This window comes from Scleropages formosus, chromosome 3 (genome assembly GCF_900964775.1).
Source record: "Scleropages formosus chromosome 3, fSclFor1.1, whole genome shotgun sequence".
Lineage (NCBI taxonomy): Eukaryota > Metazoa > Chordata > Actinopteri > Osteoglossiformes > Osteoglossidae > Scleropages > Scleropages formosus.
The window spans coordinates 22,884,416-22,903,381 of record NC_041808.1 but is presented as its reverse complement, the minus strand read 5'-3'; the positions used below and the strand labels follow the sequence as shown (position 1 = coordinate 22,903,381).

The 18,966-nt window shown below is 45.5% G+C and overlaps 1 protein-coding gene across 1 annotated transcript in view; it reads left to right on the top strand.

Moving 5' to 3' along the window:
• Positions 1-1,891: 1,891 nt before the first annotated feature.
• hs6st1a (heparan sulfate 6-O-sulfotransferase 1a) overlaps positions 1,892-18,966 on the top strand; it is a 38,554-nt gene continuing 21,479 nt past the window's right edge. The window contains exon 1 of the mRNA XM_018756123.2: positions 1,892-2,775. Within this exon, the coding sequence (XP_018611639.1) occupies positions 2,255-2,775 (521 nt within the window). The 5' untranslated portion in view covers positions 1,892-2,254. The remainder of the gene's footprint in view (positions 2,776-18,966) is intronic.

Below are 18,966 nucleotides of genomic sequence, written 5' to 3'. Positions count from 1 at the left end.
AAAGTCATAGTACCCAGTATGCGGAACTCATCAGCTCCATAATTTCTCTAATTTTCCCTAATAAAGCCAGCGGTAAGCTTTTTTAAATGAGATTAGGAAAAAAAATAAAATGTCAACAACATAAATTGTACCTTTTCAAACTGGCCTTAAATCCTGGTCTTTCACACTTTCACTTTTGTTAACCACTTGTCCTTGTCAGGTTTGCAGTGGTCCAAAGCCTGTCTTGCAATCACTGGGCACTAGGATAGGAGGGGTACATCCTGGACATGTGAGTGGGCACTACTGGCATCGTAGAGTCATGAATTAACCTGAAACACTTGTCATCCATCTTTTAACTGTGGGGAGAAACTGGAGCACCTGGAGGAAATGCAAACATCAGCAATATGCAAACTTCACATAGACTGAGCTAGATTCAAACCTATACCCAAAGCAGTGCTGCACCACTGTGCTACCCTCCTGGTTGCCATGTTTTAAATTTTAAATGTATTTCTTAATGCCTGGTTTCCCTCTATCGTGTTGTCCTACATTCTCTGCTTTGAGAAATAATGCAGAATTTATTTTTCTCCTTTGAAACTGATCTGCTTTACTGTGTCCTGACCTTGCTATGCCAATTTGCATTCCACCCACCCCCAGCAGTATCCTATTGCACCCTAACACCCATCTCCCTCCGTTTGAGTATCAGAGATTATGTTTTAAGTGAACTGCTTTTAGTCTTTTCCTCTTATGTAAATAACATGGGCCTTCTTGTAACTTGTTAGCTGTAACTGGATTTCATGGTCACAGACCATATCACAAAGTACCACAAAATTTTTATGAAAATTAGAGTAAGAGGTTTACATAATACCGCTAACCAGTTTACACCTTTGAAACTACAGCCAAGCATTTCTATTAGCACTTCTTCTAAAAGAGCAAACAATGGTGTATCAAGAAACTCCACTGTGACATTGTGCAAACATGTACAGGTACAGAAAAAAAGTTTGTAAACCCTTGTGTGCAATAAACAGCTTAAACTAATGTACAAACAATTGTACCATGCTTCTTGTCAATACTAAATACATAATTTAAACATTACTTTTCCTGCTGAAAAGAGTACTTTTTATTGCATTTAGTAACTACTAGAACCTCATATAGCATTATGCTAAGTAATGCCAAATCATCTCAATTACGTGGAGGTCTGGACTCTGACTTGGCCATTCCAGAACACAAGTTTTTTTTTTTTTTTTTTTCTGTTTTCAAGCCAGTCTGTTGTAGATATACTCCTACATTTTGGGTCATTGTTTAGTAGCATCACTCAACTTTTATGAAGCTTCAGGTGACACCGCTACTCTGACATTCTCCCGAAAAATCACTTGACACAATTTTGAACTAATTGTTCCCTGTACGATAGCAAGCTGTCCGATGCCCGAGGCAGCAAAGCAGCCCCAAATCATGACGCTCCCTCCACCATGTTTCACAGCTGGGATGAGGTTTTTTTTTGTTGGTCTGCAGTGCTTTCTTCTTTCAAACACAGTCAGTGTTGTGTCTCTGCGAAAAACTTCAACATCTGTCTCATCTGTCCAGAGAACCGAAAGATCTTGGTGGTCATTCTGTAAGATGTTTTTTTTTTTTCCCATGAACGCCATTCTGCGTTTTTTTTTTTAAATTATAGTGGACCCATGAACAGAGATGTCACGTTCAAGAAATTTCTGCAGAAAAAAGCGACCCCTGGTGGCACTTGGGTGATTTCTAAAATACACAGCATCTAAGTTTCGGTAAAAACACGGTTGCGCTTAAACCACAGGCACAGGACACAACTTTCGAGTGTAAGAAACTACGTGATTCCTTCCTGTTTAAATTCGCACTTAATAACGGTACAATATAGCATCAAGTTTTCTTAGACTCTTTGTGTAATTTTGACCTTTGTCTGAGGTGTCAGCGCGTGCCGTGTAACACACAACGGGTCCAACGTGAACATTTTTATACAGGTAAAACTACGGTACAGAACTCCAAACACATAATTTTGCGCGGTGCTCATAATCTGTCAGGTCTCTTCTCAGTGCGCGCACGTGTGTGTGTGTGCGCGCGAGCACGCACGTCGAGACGGGTTGATACCGCTGTGCATGATGGGCGCGCAGCCCACGGCCGCGCGGGGGGTTCCGTGTCTGTGACAACAGATCGAGCTTATTTTCCGACAAGACGACGCGACCGAACCCCGAGCTCCTACCCTAGTCTGCGAACCGCAGAGCTCGCGCCGTTCCTCGGGGGATGGTCTCTTATGAGCCGCGGTGGGAGGACCATGGTTGAGAGGACCGGTACCTTCTTGCTGGTCCTCGTGGGTTCCGTGTTCTTCATGCTCATCCTGTACCAGTACGCAGCTCCGGGGGCCGCGAGCCTCGGCTCTCCTCATGGGTACCTCGCGGAGGAGGACGCGAATACATTTCCCAGCGCGGACCCGCACTATGTCAAAAAGTACTACTTCCCTGTGCGGGAGCTCGAGCGCTCCGTGGACTTCCACATCAAAGGCGACGACGTCATCGTGTTTCTGCACATCCAGAAGACCGGCGGCACTACCTTTGGGAGACACCTGGTGCAGAACGTTCGCCTCGAGCTCCCGTGCGACTGCCGTCCAGGCCAGAAGAAGTGCACGTGCTACCGGCCCAACAGGAAAGAGACGTGGCTCTTCTCGCGCTTCTCCACGGGCTGGAGCTGCGGACTCCACGCGGACTGGACGGAGCTCACGAGCTGCGTGCCCCGCGTGCTCGAGCGCAGGGAGAACAACAAGGCGGGTAACGCGAGGTGCGAGCGCACGCTGCATTCGATTGAAAAACGAAGAGCCCAGAAAATTAAAATATCAAATGCAGCCCGGCTTTTATTGATTTCCTAATGAGTCATAATAAAATATAAGTGTACTTTGTCTTTGTTTTCAGAAACGCTAGACCTAGGTCGAGTGTTGAGCTGGCTTTATCATCCAGTCGCTTAAGTTAACGTGCTCGGGGTCCAGCTTGCACTTTGTCAAGTTGGGAGTCCCAGTGCCAGCCCAGTGAACGGCGAAAATGTCCGCCGTCTGTTTTTTCAGACGGGCATTTAGACAGTACATGATGCGTGCCAGAGGAGGTGAACCACACACGCTATTTAGTATTTATTCTAAACATTTCCCAATTCACACGCAGCTAGCAGATAAATAATGTAGGATGGGGAAGAAGAAGCAAGGTGCCCATCTCCCTCCACACTCGGGGTGATGATTGCGCTGGGGGAAAAGTAGCGCCGCTAAAGCTGTTGTTGGGCAAACGCTGCTTTTCTCACTATGTCACACACACACACACCGCCGTCCTCTGAGCAAAGACACGTATGTGAGTGGCTGGACACGGGGCCTCTCAGCAATGCCCTCGCTGACGAGCGCGCGCCTCCGGATTTAAAACGGCGCGAGCACGCAGCCCTGGAGGTGACGCTTTGTGACACGCCGGCCGGGCTCAGTCATTCTCGGCGCACCTTCGTCAGCAGAACCCCGTTGTCTGCTCCTTATTGCTGCTCTTGGCACCAACCTTAAACTCCCTGAATATGAGCGTTTACTCCAGTCTGTCCATGTTTATGCCACTGACACTGAATAGATGAAATAATGTTCACTTTTAGCAGTATGAGTTTGGTGGTAGCGAAGCGAAGGAGAGTGTTTCAATTCATGCTCAGAGTCAGTCAGTTTGGAATTTGCACATTTCGCCCATGTTTGCATTGGTTTCCTTTGGGTTCTCTGGTTTCCCTTACAGTGCTGACTGATGCATTTACTCAGGTGTACAGATCATCATGGTAGAATAATTGTACAGAGTTTAGTGTACTGTAGCTTGTAGCATTGCAAATCACCTTAGGTCAAGATGTCGGTGAAATATACTTTGCAGGAAAAGTGTCTGCTAAATGAATAAATTTAAATGTGGGTAGCATAGTGGTTAGAGCTGTTGCCTTGGACCACAAGGAAGCAGATTTGATTCTCACCTCCAGCTGTAGTAGCCTTGAGCAAGGTACTTACCCTAAAATTGCTCCAGTAAACATTACCCAGCTGTATAAATGTGACTGTAGGCAAATTAACATTCAGTCACTTTGGTGAAACTGGTCAGTGCAGCAACAGCTTTACTTTTTAAAGTAAAGTCTATCTGTATTTAGTTATGGTGTAAGACAGGTTATTTTAATGGAACACCTCAGTCAGAGTTGGACCTTTATGCCTTCACCTAGGGGTATTTTATTTATTTATTTTTTTTTTTGGAACATTGTCATGAGATGGAGTTTTTCGGTGATTTCATGCAGGTGTTTGTGTGTGGGGACTTGTTTTTAATAATCTGTTGAGCCTCATAAGGTGATCCATGTGGAAGATAATGTAAGAGCCAAGTTTGTCACGAAACGTTTTACAATATGTTGCATTGAGGACTTACATTTAGGGCTGTCTCTTCTGAAAATGACAGATACTGGCTGTTTTGCTTCTGCCTCAAAGGGCCTCAAAGGCTTCATAGAGGAGTGGGTGGTATTATGGAGGATTGTTATTTTCTAGAGATGGTGTTTACTAGCCACAGCAATAAGACATTGTCCTTGTATTGCTGAAGGAACAGTTTTTTTTACATTTATTTAGTTAACACTTTTTTTGCAGAGCAACGTGCAATGCTAAGGTATTTACAATTATTTAGGTAATTTTACTGGAGCAGTTTTAGGGTAAGTACCTTGCTCAAGGGTACTACAGATGGAGGTGGGAGTCAAACATGCAACCTTTGGGTCAAAAAGCATTAGCTCTAACCACTATGCTACCAGCTGTCCCTTAATTTTTAGTCTGATGTTTAATAAAGTGAAAGCTGTATAAATGGCAGAAGTGCTGAAGATTGTTGATCATTGTGGTATGGAGAACCCAGTTTAAACAGACATTACTTATCTCACATATAAAGAGGTAAAACGGACAAGACTTCAGGCTTTTTCCCTTGAGTGTGGCATTTCTCCAGTCTTGTCACTGTTTTATTGATCAAAAGATTGCGTTTTCAACAACCACTAGTGTCTGTCAGTCACAGTTGGAGACTTTCAAGAACCAAGGACTGTTTTCGGTCTCAACCTGCATAGTATTGCAAAAGTGGGGCTGTTCGTATCAGGAAGGGCCACAAGTTTTTGTTTTCTTGAACCACAGTGATTGGCATTGGCTCTCGCCCTTTATCAGCATTGCCCCAGTATGTGCTCAGTCACTGGGGTCCCACAATCTGCATCTGAATGACTTCTCCTGAAATCCCAGCAGAGACCAAACCACACAGATGGAACCTGTGTTTGTGCTTTCCCATATCACTAGGCCACAGCGCTCATGGATGGAGCAAAATGTGTTGTCATGCTGTCAGTGCAGCTAGAGGTGGTTAGAATTGTAGTTCTGGTCATTTTTAACATGTAGGCTACCTGGTTGAAATTCAGTGTTTGTTATAAACAATCTCTGTATGCTGTTTAAACTTTGAGACCAGGAAAAGATGGTACAGAGGCCAGTAATAATTCCTTTGCATATGGTATATTGCTCACTTGTGTGCTTCACAGTGATAAGCAGTTTTGATTGAGTTCTGTGACAGTCAGTGCAAATTTGGAGAACTCTACGTAGTCGTGCGTCATTTTCTCATTTTTCTCATCTCTTGGGACTCAAAGACTATTTAAATAGCGTTATATCATCAAGACAGTCTTTTCAGTTGTAGCCAAGTTTTATGCAGCATATTAGTGTCCAAGTGAAGTAGGTTTAAGAGGAGATGCTCTTTCTTGACAATGTGGGAATAAATCTTCAATGGAAGTGTTTCCTCCTGACAGTCTCTCTTTGTAGGCAATCTGTACCTCCGGTGCATATGGTTTCCACACTGAAGTCATAGATTTGGGAGTGGGAAAAAAACAGCCACAAGAAGGGATGTTTGTAAACGAGAATTTGTTGATGAGGCCAAAGTCGAGCTCATCCATGCATGTAAAGAGTGGCTGGAAGTTTGCTTCTGAGGCTGCCATGACAGGCTCTGTTTAGTTTGTCTCTGTAGAACCTCTTACTGGTTCCTATTACTTCACCATGGAGGTGGATAATAATGGGTTATTGCAGTTTTTTCTTTTTTTTTGAGAAATTGTAGTTTTGAAGTTTTTGGCATCCCTACATTTATTACTCAAGTATATTTTTAAAGAAAAAATGTACATTGTTACCCTATCCTTGTGACTTTTGAATTTTTCACATTTAATGTTTAACTTTCTCTCAGTAAAATAAATTTTTTGCAATGATCAGTGACATGTCCTTGCTGTCGGCTGGTGTTTATTAATGTTACGTCTTCCGTGGATTTCATTGGCCATTGTCAGTTGAGTTGCTATCATTTTTGTTTTGAACCATTAGCGATTGATTGCACTTCATGTGTAAAACATAATATATGAAGTGTTTTAATAGCACAAAGGGTTGAGATTTGTATGTGCAATGAGGTCAGTCAGTTACATCTCACCTTCTTTGATAACCTGACTATGTAAGAATTAGAGTTTAGGTGGAGAGCTGAATTTCGAGATAAACAGGTCTCAGTCACTTTTGAACAAAATTATTTGGTGAGTCACTCCTGTTTCAATTTTTGTCGAATGGTAATAAGGTAAAGGTTTGAAAAGAACTCAAAAAAAAAAAAAAAAAAATATATATATATACAGGCATTGTTAGGGACAGCATCAGGTCCAGGAGCAGGACAATAGACTTGATATTATTTCTGTTCCAGGAGGTGGTTTTGGACTGTTTGTTGTCTTCATATTGGAGTGATGTAAATGGCTCTGTATTGTAGCTGTCTTCTGCATTTGAATCCAGAAAACACCATAAACACCACACACCTTTGGCTTGAACCCATAGCATTGCAAGAAGGACAGGGTTTAGGGGTGCCTTGTGAGATAGGGAATGGGTACCAACAACTGCAGGTAAATTGATGATTCCTCCTGTTACGGCTTTTTCTGATGGAACTTTGACCTTCTGTATCCTGTTTGACTGCATGTGTTGGGCAGAATGAGATGTATGACAATTGTGGGAACTTGATTTACTCATTCTTAGGACAAGTAGTTGTGTTAACTGATTAGCAGTTTTTAAATAAGGTTGTGCTCTCTGCCTAGATGGAATGAAAGTCAGGGTTTAAGATGAGATGTTTTACACAGGATTTTCTTCCCTTTTGAACATTCATTAATTTACATCAAGCCTCTCAACATCATGCGAGTCTGCCTGTGCAGCACCCCACTGCTAGGGGTGCTTACTGACTGCACACATGCAGTGAATGTCAGTATGTGTTAGCGGGTCGCAGTTGACCTGTGACTTCCATCTCCGTGAAAGCAAAGATGTTTTACACGAGTTGCAGTTCAGAAACAAGCCAGTGAGCATTCTGAATGCATGTTGTCTGGGTACAGCAGGTAGATGCACTTTGGACATGCAATGAGCATGAAGTTATCATAGGCTACATGAGGGAAGCCATCCTGGTCTGGTTCACCTGGCCCCTGCGTGCAGCCTGTGTAATGCTGTGGGTCTTGATCTGGGGGAAGTGAAGCAGAGAGCAGTAATTTCCTGAAGGCTGAAAGTGTTTTGTCCACTGAAATCGCAGTAGTTATGGGTTATTAATCAGTTTTTGTGAGCTGCATTAACAGGCAGCTTGTCTCACTGCTAAGCATTTTTCTTGGTGCTCACTGTATTTCCCATGTGTCAGCTTCCACTAACAACATGGGTTCATTGTTAGTTCTTTGACCAAACATATGGCATGAGGTCACTCAGTCCTTGTAGAGCAAAGTGGCATGTGGGCAATCTGCAGCACCCCGTTTTAAACTGCTAGGGTAATTTCTCACTTGTTCTGCTGATTGTCCTTACAACCCTTGGATAGAGAGGATGTTAGAAGCAGAGGTTTTTTGCGGAAACTCCAAGTAAAGGCCATAGTGTTCCCGTGTTACATATTTTGTGCTGAAATGGTCATACTGACATCAGCTTCAGTGCAGCGCCACTGTAGTGCGGTGTTATCTGAGCAACGTAGCCAGTGATTTATTACCTCTGCAGAGTGAGCAGGAGAACGAGTTCCCTTGTGTGAGCGTCAAGAGATTGAGGACGGAAGGAAGCGGTATCAGTGTGACCTTACTCATTCCAAAAACATTTAGGCTTGTTGCTGTTTACCGCTCCCTTATGCAGGAGACCTCTCTTCTCAAAGTAACCCAGCCTCCTCTTACTTGTGTATAACTCCTGCCTGGGTGTGAGGTTTCATATTGCGCACATTCACATATTATGTACACAGTGTAGCGGGTGTGCTCATTTCCCATCCGGGGATATTCCTGGTACAACCTGAATTCCTAGTACTTTAACATGGTATTTCTGTGTGTGTGTGTGTGTGTGTGTGTGTGTGTGTGTGTGTGTGTGTGCGCGCGCGCGCGCTCGTCTGCACAGGCGTGTCTGCACAGGCGTATACATGCAGCAATGACCCAGGATTTTAGTTTGTTGCAGACTCCAGTGTCTTCTGAAAGCCCCTATTCATTGTCCTGTTTCCAGCGCATCCCTGGTCACAGTCTGCCTGCCTAAGAGCCTCATGTGCCCTGCTTTGAGAAAACAAAAAAGTGGTTTGCTTTTCCACTGCCAAGGCTGCAGTCCCCTGGATCTGGTTGAGTGTGGCTGACTTGGTGCTCTGGCCTGTGAAAGAGTCTGCAGTGTGTTTGGAATGGTGCAGAATTCAAACATAGTGAATGGAGGCTGTAGAGCGGCATGCTTGACCGGGGTGCCGCTGTGGGTGTTTGAACTGCTCTGCATCAGAGGAGTACATTGGTTTCTTCAGGTTAGTCCATCTGTTTTGTATGCGAGTGTGTCGGGAGTCCGATAAGAGCTTATTGCTGTGGGATGCATTTATTAGAATACATTAGTGGGCTTGTTTGCTTTCCCTGTGCTCTGTTTTTCTGGAAATAAAAGGGAAACAAAAGGTGGACGGAACGGCTGTCATAATGAGTTTCAGGCCACCACCCCTGGTGGATGTGAATGATGGCTGTCCAGTTGGTCATGCTGGTGGAGCTCCATAACTGCACCTTTGCTTTAGAACACTAGGTGGGCCGGCAGTGCTTGAAGTGGGGAAAAGTAAATAGTCATAATTAGGTGGTGAAGGAGAGGAGGAACAATGGTGACAAATGTGGGATGCTACCCTCAGTATCAGGTCCTAGACAATTTCAGATTGTTCTTCCTGGTTTTACTAATATTAAGTAAAAAAGTGTCCCCTGTATTTTTATAACGTCGTGTTTCTGTATGTGTATGCATTTGTGTGCGTGCTTTTTCGAAACTATTTGAGATGATTTGTGTTGACTTCACAGTGCAATTACTAAAGGAAGAGCATGCTGCTGTAAAGGGGACTTTCACAGGATGCAGATGGGAAAATATGCTCATTTCTCAAGTCCTGAGGAGGTGTGTAAGAGTAGCACAGGATGTGTGCAGCTTGGACCCGAATGTGGATTTGACAGGTGTGCTGTGGGAGAAATGCTAATGCTGTACTGCTGGACCACTGGAGCCCTGCAGCGAGTATAATTGCACTACTATACTGCAGTGTCCTCAGTATTCATTCCCTCAAGTCACAGTGCCTAAGGATTTTTTTTTTTTTTGACTGACATTTGTGTATGAACACTTAGCTATTGTAATATGCCCTATGTACTTAATTTGTTGTTTCATCTGTATTGGTGTTACTAAGACTGAAGAAGTTGTAATACAGTATGTATTACTTAAAATGCTGTGCCAAATTTAGGTATTTATAAAACGGCCAGAAGAGTACGAGATCAAAGGGGGTGCGGTGGCGCAGCGGGTTTGACCGGGTCCTGCTCTCTGACGGGTCTGGGGTTTGAGTCCCGCTTGGGGTGCCTTCTGACGGACTGGCGTCCCGTCCTGGGTGTGTCCCCTCCCCCTCCAGCCTTGAACCCTGTGTTGCTGGGTTTGGTTCCGGCTCACTGCGACCCTGCTTGGGACAAGTGGCTACAGCCAGTGTGTGTGAGTATGAGATCAATTGACCTTCCACCTCTGAAAAGCTTCTACCTTGTTCCAACTGAGGGCAGAGACACTGAGCCAGAATAGACCATGTTCAAGACCTCAGTTGTAGATGCCATTTCTAAAAGCTGTGACTTGAGGGCAGGTGGTTTCAGCTTTAGGACCTGCTGACGGATGCCAGTACTGAAGGAAACTGTTAAGCTGACAAAGGAGTCCTTCAGGCAAAGCTTTGGGGGGAATTTTTTGATCTGATTGAGAGGTACCTATAGGATAAGAGGGTTGCAACTAAGGCAGTTGCTAAAGCAAAAGCTTGGGCATGGGATGAGTTTGGAGAGGAATGTGGAGAAAGACTGTCAGGTACCTCAAAGTTGTTCTGGTAAACAGTTGGGCACCTTAGGACATGATTCTGCCATAATCCATCTTTGGTGTCTTTGCCATTCTCTTAGGATTTGCACCCAGTTGCAGTTACGATGTCTGGTATGAGGTAGAATATTTGCAGTACCTCCTCCAGAATCCATTGGCTCGGTATGAAATTGGAGATCACATAAAGGTGAAGCTAGAAAACGTGCTACAGACTTTTTGGATTTTGGTCTGCAGTTTGTCTAGCCTGTGTAGGGAACTTGACACACTTCTTTACATGACAGCGCCACATCTCTTCAACAGTGGAACAGTGAAAATGAGGTACCGCAACGTAATTTGCTAAATAAAACCTGCAGCATGTTTTCTAAGTACACCTGCAAAGAAAATGTCCATTTTTCTAATTTTTAGTTGTGTACATGCAAGGGAGGGTGTACTGTTTATCAGAGGCAGATATTCGTTATTGTGTAATTTCTGGTGATGGTAGAAAAGCTTATTGGGTAACTTGTGAGAGATAGAGGTGTTTGCTACTTGGACTTTTTCTAATAGACCCCTGAAGGTTGCACAAGGTGCCATAATGGAAATGACCAGCAGGTTAAGCTTGTTGCTTGGCATCGTTGAAAGTTTCTACCAGCCTTTGGTTTGGCTATTTTGTGTGAACACAGAGATTCATCTGTCTATCCTGTCTGTCTTGCTCTTTTGTCACATTGCATGTCTGATTGTTTGTATTTGAAGAGCATGATGACATCCTGACAGGAGAATGGCCACTGTCAGAGACCCTGTCCTGAACAGCTTCTTTCTCTGTCTTGTCTTTCTTTTTTTTTCATTTTTCATTTTGTGGCATGCAAGAGCACAGACATTGCCGATATCCTGGATTATTGGCCGAAGTATTTAAGTGGGCTGACGGACAAAAGGAGCAGCTAGACTGTCAAGCTATGAGAGGACTAAGTGTTGTTACATGAAAACTTATTTTTGTGTTTAAGTTGTTGCACGGTTTTATGTTGTAATATAATGTAAATCCATCCATTGCCATCTCTCTTGGATGACCAAAATTCTACACACGTGTCCTTCTCCCTCACTTCCCTACCATCTGTTATGCCATCATCCTGTTTCAGCTTATTGCTTCTTTGTGTACTGGCATGACAAAGATACTACATGTTTATATTGCCAGAACATCTTTTTTTTCTTACTGTTTCTCTGTCCTCTCCACCCAAGCACACAACAGGAACCATCTGCCCACCCACACATGCAGTCACTGCTTCTGAAGCCTGGTTCCACCAGGGAGATTCATGTTTGAAATGCAACAAAAGGATTGTAATATCAGTTGTTACTCTGTTTATGTTAATGAGCATTGCTTGATTTCCACATTACGGAAAGGCTTTGGTTGTTACAGGCTTTACTGTCTTGTTTTCGTTTGACAGATGAAATATTCCACATATTCCACAAATATTCTGCTTCATGGTCCTTCTTAATACTGGACCGCATTAGCAGACACAGTAGGTCCTGAGGCAAGGTTGTCGCCGATGTGCCAGGCCTTCTGTGATTTGATGGATTTGTCGTTAAAAATGGACCAAAGGTTTATACTGGTTTCTGATGCTACCTCAGAAAACATATCTGCAGGACAGGGTTATGGCTTTAATGTGCTGGGAGAAGCAGATGTTTGAGTTGATTGTTACTCCCAGGTCCTTGTCTGATGAAGAGAATGAAATGAGTGAATTGTCCATTTTAACAGAGTTCTCCAGAGGTGGCTTGTAGATGGTGGTCAGTCATTCAAGCAAAGATGTCCTAGAGGCAAGCTGCAATACAACAGGATACATCAGTAGCGGAGTCAGGGGAAAGTGTAAAGGAGCTGAGTAAGAGTATGCCAATCACTGTGATAGGAGAATGCAGGAGATGATGATGGGGCAAAGGGAAGCAGTGTAGTTGGAGAAGAGTAAGGAGCTGAGCACTGAGTCCTGTGGGACACTAATGGATAGAGGCTGAGGGGAAGATGGGGAGCTATACCCAAATTACCTGGTAGAATCTACCCAGTAAGACTTGAACCATTTCACTGCTGGTGCATTAATTTGAAGTTCTTCTAGAAAGGAAAGTAGAATCTGCTGGTTGACTGTGTCGAATGTTGCAAAGGGTTAAGGTAGAATGGTGACCGAGGAAAGGGGGGGCAATTCTAGCTGACTGGAGAGCTTCCGATCTTGAATGATCTTGAATTCAGATTGATGGCCGTCAAAAAGTGAAAGTGGTGATCCCCCCCGTTCTGTTCTTTTTCCCCTCTTTATTTTACAATTATTTTCCCTTTATTTTTTCATTATTCCGTTGTTTGTGTGCACTGCTTTGGTCATGTGTGTGCCTCATAGCTCCTGGTCTATGGGTTTGAACAAGGTTTATTCCCTGTTTTCAGTCTGTGTCTAGTTTGCATGTTCACCCCATGTACACAAGGGTTTTCTTCCAACACTATGAAAGTGTATTTCACGTGAATCGGTGACTGAATTGCCTGTAGTGTGTGTGTATGTGAGTGAATAAGTGTGTAATTGCCCTGGAATGGATTGGCGTTCCTTGCAGGGTGTACCCTGTGCTTCCAGAATAAGCTCCAAACCACAGTGACACTCCAGTACATAAGTAGTTGTAATCAAATGTTTTCTTGTAATTTTTTTCCAGTGCTGATATTTTTTGTAAATTTCTTTACATTTGTAATCCATGTATCTTTCTTTTCGATTGTAAGGTAGAGAAGCTTCTTCTAAATGTGCTATATAAAATAAATGTTATTCCATTACATTTTCACTTGCCATTTTTCAAATGCACTTCCCTGGTCACTTATTAGAAGATTACTGGACATGCCAGTTCTCACTGTAATTACTTCAGTTATTTGTAATATTTGTAGCTCTGCTGAGCTACTCTTCAAGTACCATTTGTTATGAATTAATGTTAAGTCAAACTGCGCAAAGTTAATTGTAATTATATTACCTCTGAAAGAGAATTCTGTGCACTTTAAACTAAGCCTTTCCTTTGCCTTTACAGCTCATTATTATTGTATTACTGTAGATGATGGAGAGTTATGATTTTGGAGATCCTTCCAAGCTGATACATGGCTGCAAGACAAGAAAGATGTGCAGGAGAAGCCATGACGAAGCCATGTGGAATGGGTTGAGGGCTAGGCTGCATGCCTTTTGCAGTATTCAATGTCACCAAGGCTCATGTTTTCAGCTGAAATTTCTCTTCTTATAAGGTGTTTCCTGTGACTGTGTTTATACCTTGTTGGGTGAATTTTAGGGCACATTTTAACTTTCAATATTTGTGTGAATATTTGTGTGTTAACTTTGAATATTTGTTAAAGGAGGTTTCATTATACAATGGAATCCAGTATTCTGTTTATGAGGGGGGGTGTGGCGGCGCAGCGGGTTTGGCCGGGTCCCGCTCTTTGGCGGGTCTGGGGCTCGAGTCCTGCTTGGTGTGCCCATCAGTGGACTGGTGTCCCGTCCTGGGTGTGTCCCCTCCCCCTCCAGTGTTGCGCCCTGTGTTTCCGAGTTAGGCTCTGGTTCGCCGTGACCCCACTCGGGACAAGTGGTTTCAGATTCTGTATGTGTATTCTGTTTACATTTATTCATTTATCAGACGCTTTTCTCCAAAGTGACGTACATATCAGAGAAAACAATTTGTGCATTACATTAGAAGAAAGAGACATAGTTGCAGACATGTGATTCTTAAGTAAACCTAGTTTGTTTCTCTCCACTTTAAGCACCAATGTTCATTGCATGAGTAGGTGCATAAAATTAAAATAAAATAATTTTTTAAAAAAAGGTACACACACCTGTTTGCTACGATTGTTTGTTCACGGCATATTCCATTCAAATTTTGGTCCCTGCAGCTCTTGGGACAGGTTTGAATCCTGCCTTCAGATGTAGTACCCTTGAGGAAGGTACTTGCTCAATTGCCCCAGTTAAATTACTCGGCTGTATAAATATAATTGTAGGTGGCTTAATGTTGAAAGTTGCTTTGGAGAAAAGCGTTAGCTAAGTGAATAAATGTAAATGTAAGTCCGATTCTCATGACTGCCATTGGCCAGGTGCAGAAGAGAGGCTGAGTTCTTGCCAAAGTACAAGTGAAATGCTCCTACCTTTAGGGCACTCCTACCCTTTGGACATCCCTCATGGGTGGGGGAGGGATGCTGACATATCAGCTTTGTCCACCTCATGAAACACAGGCTGCGTAGAGCGATGCCTGTCACTGGCTTCTCATTTCCATCTGCTTCCGGCGGCTGTGCTTAGATCCCTGTCCTTGGGGGGCTTATCTGCAATCTCACAGTCCCAGTCCCCCCAAGCGGTGCCTAGGAGAGTAGGAATTTTGAAATTTTCAGGCAACCTTGTTCCTTCCACTTCACATGGTTTACACTCTAATTGCATCAAAGTGACAAAACAAAGCTGAGGGCCTTGTACTGAGTCTGCTTTGTTTCCCTTTGCCCCCCCATCACCAGGTGAGCCCCAGCATGCCCTGGAGGCAGTGGGGATTCATCTCACTGTGAAATTGAGGTCTTCCACTCATACACATTGTCAGTCCACAGATAAAAGATGCAAGATTGGGGCTTTCAGAAAGGTTTTTATTATTAAGCTGTAGTACCGTACAGTTGTGTGTCTGTGTGTGTGTTCCTCTGATGTGATCATCAGGTTTGCTGAGGGCTGCAAATATTTGTGTGGGTATCTCTGTGTGGTTGGCATCATGCATGTCAAAATGCAATGTGGAGAACCTGTATTAAGAACCTGCACTGTTAGTGGATTTGGACTGTTAATTCATCATTACAAGTATATGTACACAAAATGTACAGTATCTGCTGTAACTGCTATGCATACAATTTGTCTTTATACTGTAAAGTTTCTGTGCTGTGCTGTCTGGCCAGGCAGTGCTGTCCTGTCAGTCCTGTTCAGTTTCAGACTCAGTGGAGTTGTTTTGATCTGTTTTTGTTTTGATTTCCTCTCACATTGCAGCATGCCATCTCTGCTTGGATGAATGACTACCGTCTACAACTCAGTCTTTTCAAGACTGAGCTCTCCATCTTCCAGCAGGTCCCTATATTCGTCAGGAACTCTCAAACTGGATGATTCGCTCATCTCATTTGGTTCATTGGTTAGAAGTCTGGGTGTAATGATTGACTCAGACCTCTGCTTCTCTCAGCCCTCTGAAGGCGTAACCCACTCCTGCAAATACCCCCTATATAACTATATTTACGGGATCCGTCCATACATCACAACACACTCTGCACAACTTATGGTCCAGTCCATGGTGATTTCCTGCTAGGACTTCCACAAATCCTTTCTGTCTGGTTATCTGACCTCTGCTGTCAAGGTTTTTTTGGCTGATACAGAATGTCCCTGCATAAGTTGTTTGACCTATCAAAGCATTCCACTCTCTCCCTGAGAAGTGCTAAACCTCTTTCAGCATTCAAGAGTCTCAAAAATGTTTTTTCACCTGCTTCCTTACACATCTCCTGAGGGTGCCAACAGATCTTTTGTGATCACTTAATTCTGTAGATAGCTACTCATTTAATGCATGCTGGCAAAAACTGGTATTGGACGCAGTGACTTTTTCGACAATCATGTGTCTGCATCTATAACTCATCTCATGAGCATCACTTTGGAGAAAATCATTGGCTAAATTAATCAATGTAAATGTAAGTAATTTGCACACTGATATCTAGTACCCTCCAGTCCTGATACCCCTGTCTTTCACTGTCAGTGTGACTTTAATAATATGCAGACTCTGACATCTACTTCCAGCTGACTGAGCTCCAGAGTATACTTCTGAATCATGAGTAACGATCAAGCCTTCAGTTTTATGGGATAAAAAGGCTGGGAGCAAGTACCATGATGCATATTTAGCAGGGTACAGGTCCCTCAAGGGCTGGGTTTATTCTTTATACAAAGCATGGAGATAATGTTGGTTTTCTGTTCCACTAGTGGGGAGTAAACCCTGTGTCCCTACTCAACAGCTCCAGTCTTTCTGTAGAGAGTCTTTGTTTATAAAAAGAAAAAGGGGTGGGGGGGAAACATATTTGAGCTTTTGGGACAGTGTGTTGCCTCCTCCGTGAACCGCCACCTTATCGTGGTGGAGGGGTTTGAGTGCCTGAATGAGTCCAGGAGCTATGTTGTCTGGGGCTACATGCCCCTGGTAGGGTCTCCCATGGCAGACAGGTCCTGGATGACAGACGAGACAAAGCGCGGTTCAAAAACCCCTTATGACAAAAAAATCAAGGCGTCCGTTTACCCCGCCCGGTATGGGGTCACCGGGGCCCCACCCTGGAGCCAGGCCTGGGGGGGGGGCTCGCATGCGAGCGCCTGGTGGCCAGGTCTATGCCCACGGGGCCTGGCCGGGCTCAGCCCGAAGCCACAACGTGGAGCCGCTCTTCGGTGGGCTCACCACCTGCCGGAGAAACCATAAGGGGCCGGTGCGTTGTGATTTGGGCGGTGGTCGGGGCCGAGTGCCCGGCCGACCCAAACCTCGGGCGCCAACTCTGGTTTTTGGGACTTGGAATGTCACCTCACTGGCGGGGAAGGAGCCTGAGCTGGTGCGGGAAGTTGAGAGATACCGTCTAGATATAGTCGGGCTCACTTCCACTCACAGCTTGGGTTCTGGAACCACTCTACTCGATCGAGGGTGGACTCTCCACTATTCTGGCGTTGCCCAAGGTGAGAGGCGGCGGGCTGGTGTGGGCTTATTAATAGCCCCCCAGTTCAGCCGCCATGTGTTGGAGTCTACCCCGGTGAATGAGAGGGTCATCTCCCTACGCCTTCGGGTCAGGGAACGGTCTCTCACTGTCGTTTGTGCTTATGCGCCTAGCGGCAGTGTAGAGTACCCGGCCCTTTTAGAGTCCCTGGGGGGCGTGCTGGAAAGCGCTCCCACTGGGGACTCTGTCGTTCTACTGGGGGACTTTAACGCCCACGTGGGCAGCGACAGTGATACCTGGAGGGGCGTGATTGGGAGGAACGGCCTCCCTGATCTGAACCCGAGCGGTGAGTTGTTATTGGATTTCTGTGCTAGTCGCGGTTTATCCATAACGAACACCATGTTCATGCATAAGGGTGTCCACCAGTGCACTTGGCACCAGGACACCCTGGGTCGGAGGTCGATGATCGACTTTGTAGTCGTTTCTTCTGACCTTCGGCCATATGTCTTGGACACTCGGGTGAAGAGAGGGGCTGAGCTGTCAACTGATCACCACCTGGTGGTGAGTTGGATTCGATGGCGGGGGAAAAAGCTGGACAGACCTGGCAGGCCCAAACGCATAGTGAGGGTCTGTTGGGAACGTTTGGCGGAGGCCCCTGTCAGAGAGGTCTTCAACTCCCACCTCCGACAGAGCTTCAACCAGGTCCCGAGGGAGGTGGGGGACATTGAGTCTGAATGGACTATGTTCCGCTCCTCCATTGTCGGTGCGGCTGTTTGGAGCTGCGGCCATAAGGTCTCCGGTGCCTGTCGCGGCGGCAATCCCCGAACACGGTGGTGGACACCGGAAGTAAGGGATGCCGTCAAGCTGAAGAAGGAGTTCTATCGGGCCTGGCTGGCTCATGGGACTCCTGAAGCAGCTGACGGGTACCGACGGGCCAAACGGAGCGCGGCTCTGGCAGTCGCCGCGGCAAAAACTCGGGCTTGGGAGGAGTTCGGTGAGGCCATGGAGGAAGACTTTCGGTCGGCCTCAAAGAGATTCTGGCAAACCGTCCGGCGACTCAGAGGGGGGAAGCGGTGTTCCACGAACACTGTTTACAGTGGAAGTGGTGCGCTGCTGACCTCAGCTGAGGATGTTCTCGGGCGGTGGAAGGAGTACTTTGAGGATCTCCTCAATCCCTCCGACACGCCTTCCGTAGAGGAAGCTGAGGCTGGGGACTCGGAGGGGGACTCGTCCATTACCCTGGCTGAAGTTGCTGAGGTAGTCAAAAAACTCCTCGGTGGCAAGGCTCCGGGGGTGGATGAGATCCGCCCCGAGTTTCTCAAGTCTCTGGATGTTGTGGGGCTGTCTTGGCTGACACGCCTCTGCAGCATTGCGTGGAGTTCGGGGACGGTGCCTCTGGACTGGCAGACCGGGGTGGTGGTCCCTCTTTTTAAGAAGGGGGACCGGAGATTGTGTTCCAACTACAGGGGGATCACACTCCTTAGCCTCCCTGGGAAAGTCTATGCCAGGGTACTGGAAAGGAGAATCCGACCGATAGTCGAACCTCGGATTCAGGAGGAGCAATGCGGTTTTCGCCCTGGCCGTGGAACACTGGACCAGCTCTATACCCTCACTAGGGTGTTGGAGGGTTCGTGGGAGTTTGCCCAACCAGTCCATATGTGTTTTGTGGACCTGGAGAAGGCATTCGACCGTGTCCCTCGTGGCATCCTGTGGGGGGTGCTTCGGGATTATGGGGTTCGGGGCTCGTTGCTACGGGCTGTTCGTTCCCTGTATGACCGGAGCAGGAGCTTGGTTCGCATTGCCGGCAGTAAGTCAGACCTGTTCCCGGTGCATGTTGGACTCCGCCAGGGCTGCCCTTTGTCACCGATTCTGTTCATTATTTTTATGGACAGAATTTCTAGGCGCAGTCAGGGAACGGAGGGTGTCTGTTTTGGTGGCCGCGAGATCTCGTCTCTGCTTTTTGCGGACGATGTGGTCCTGTTGGCTTCATCAAGTCAAGACTTGCAGC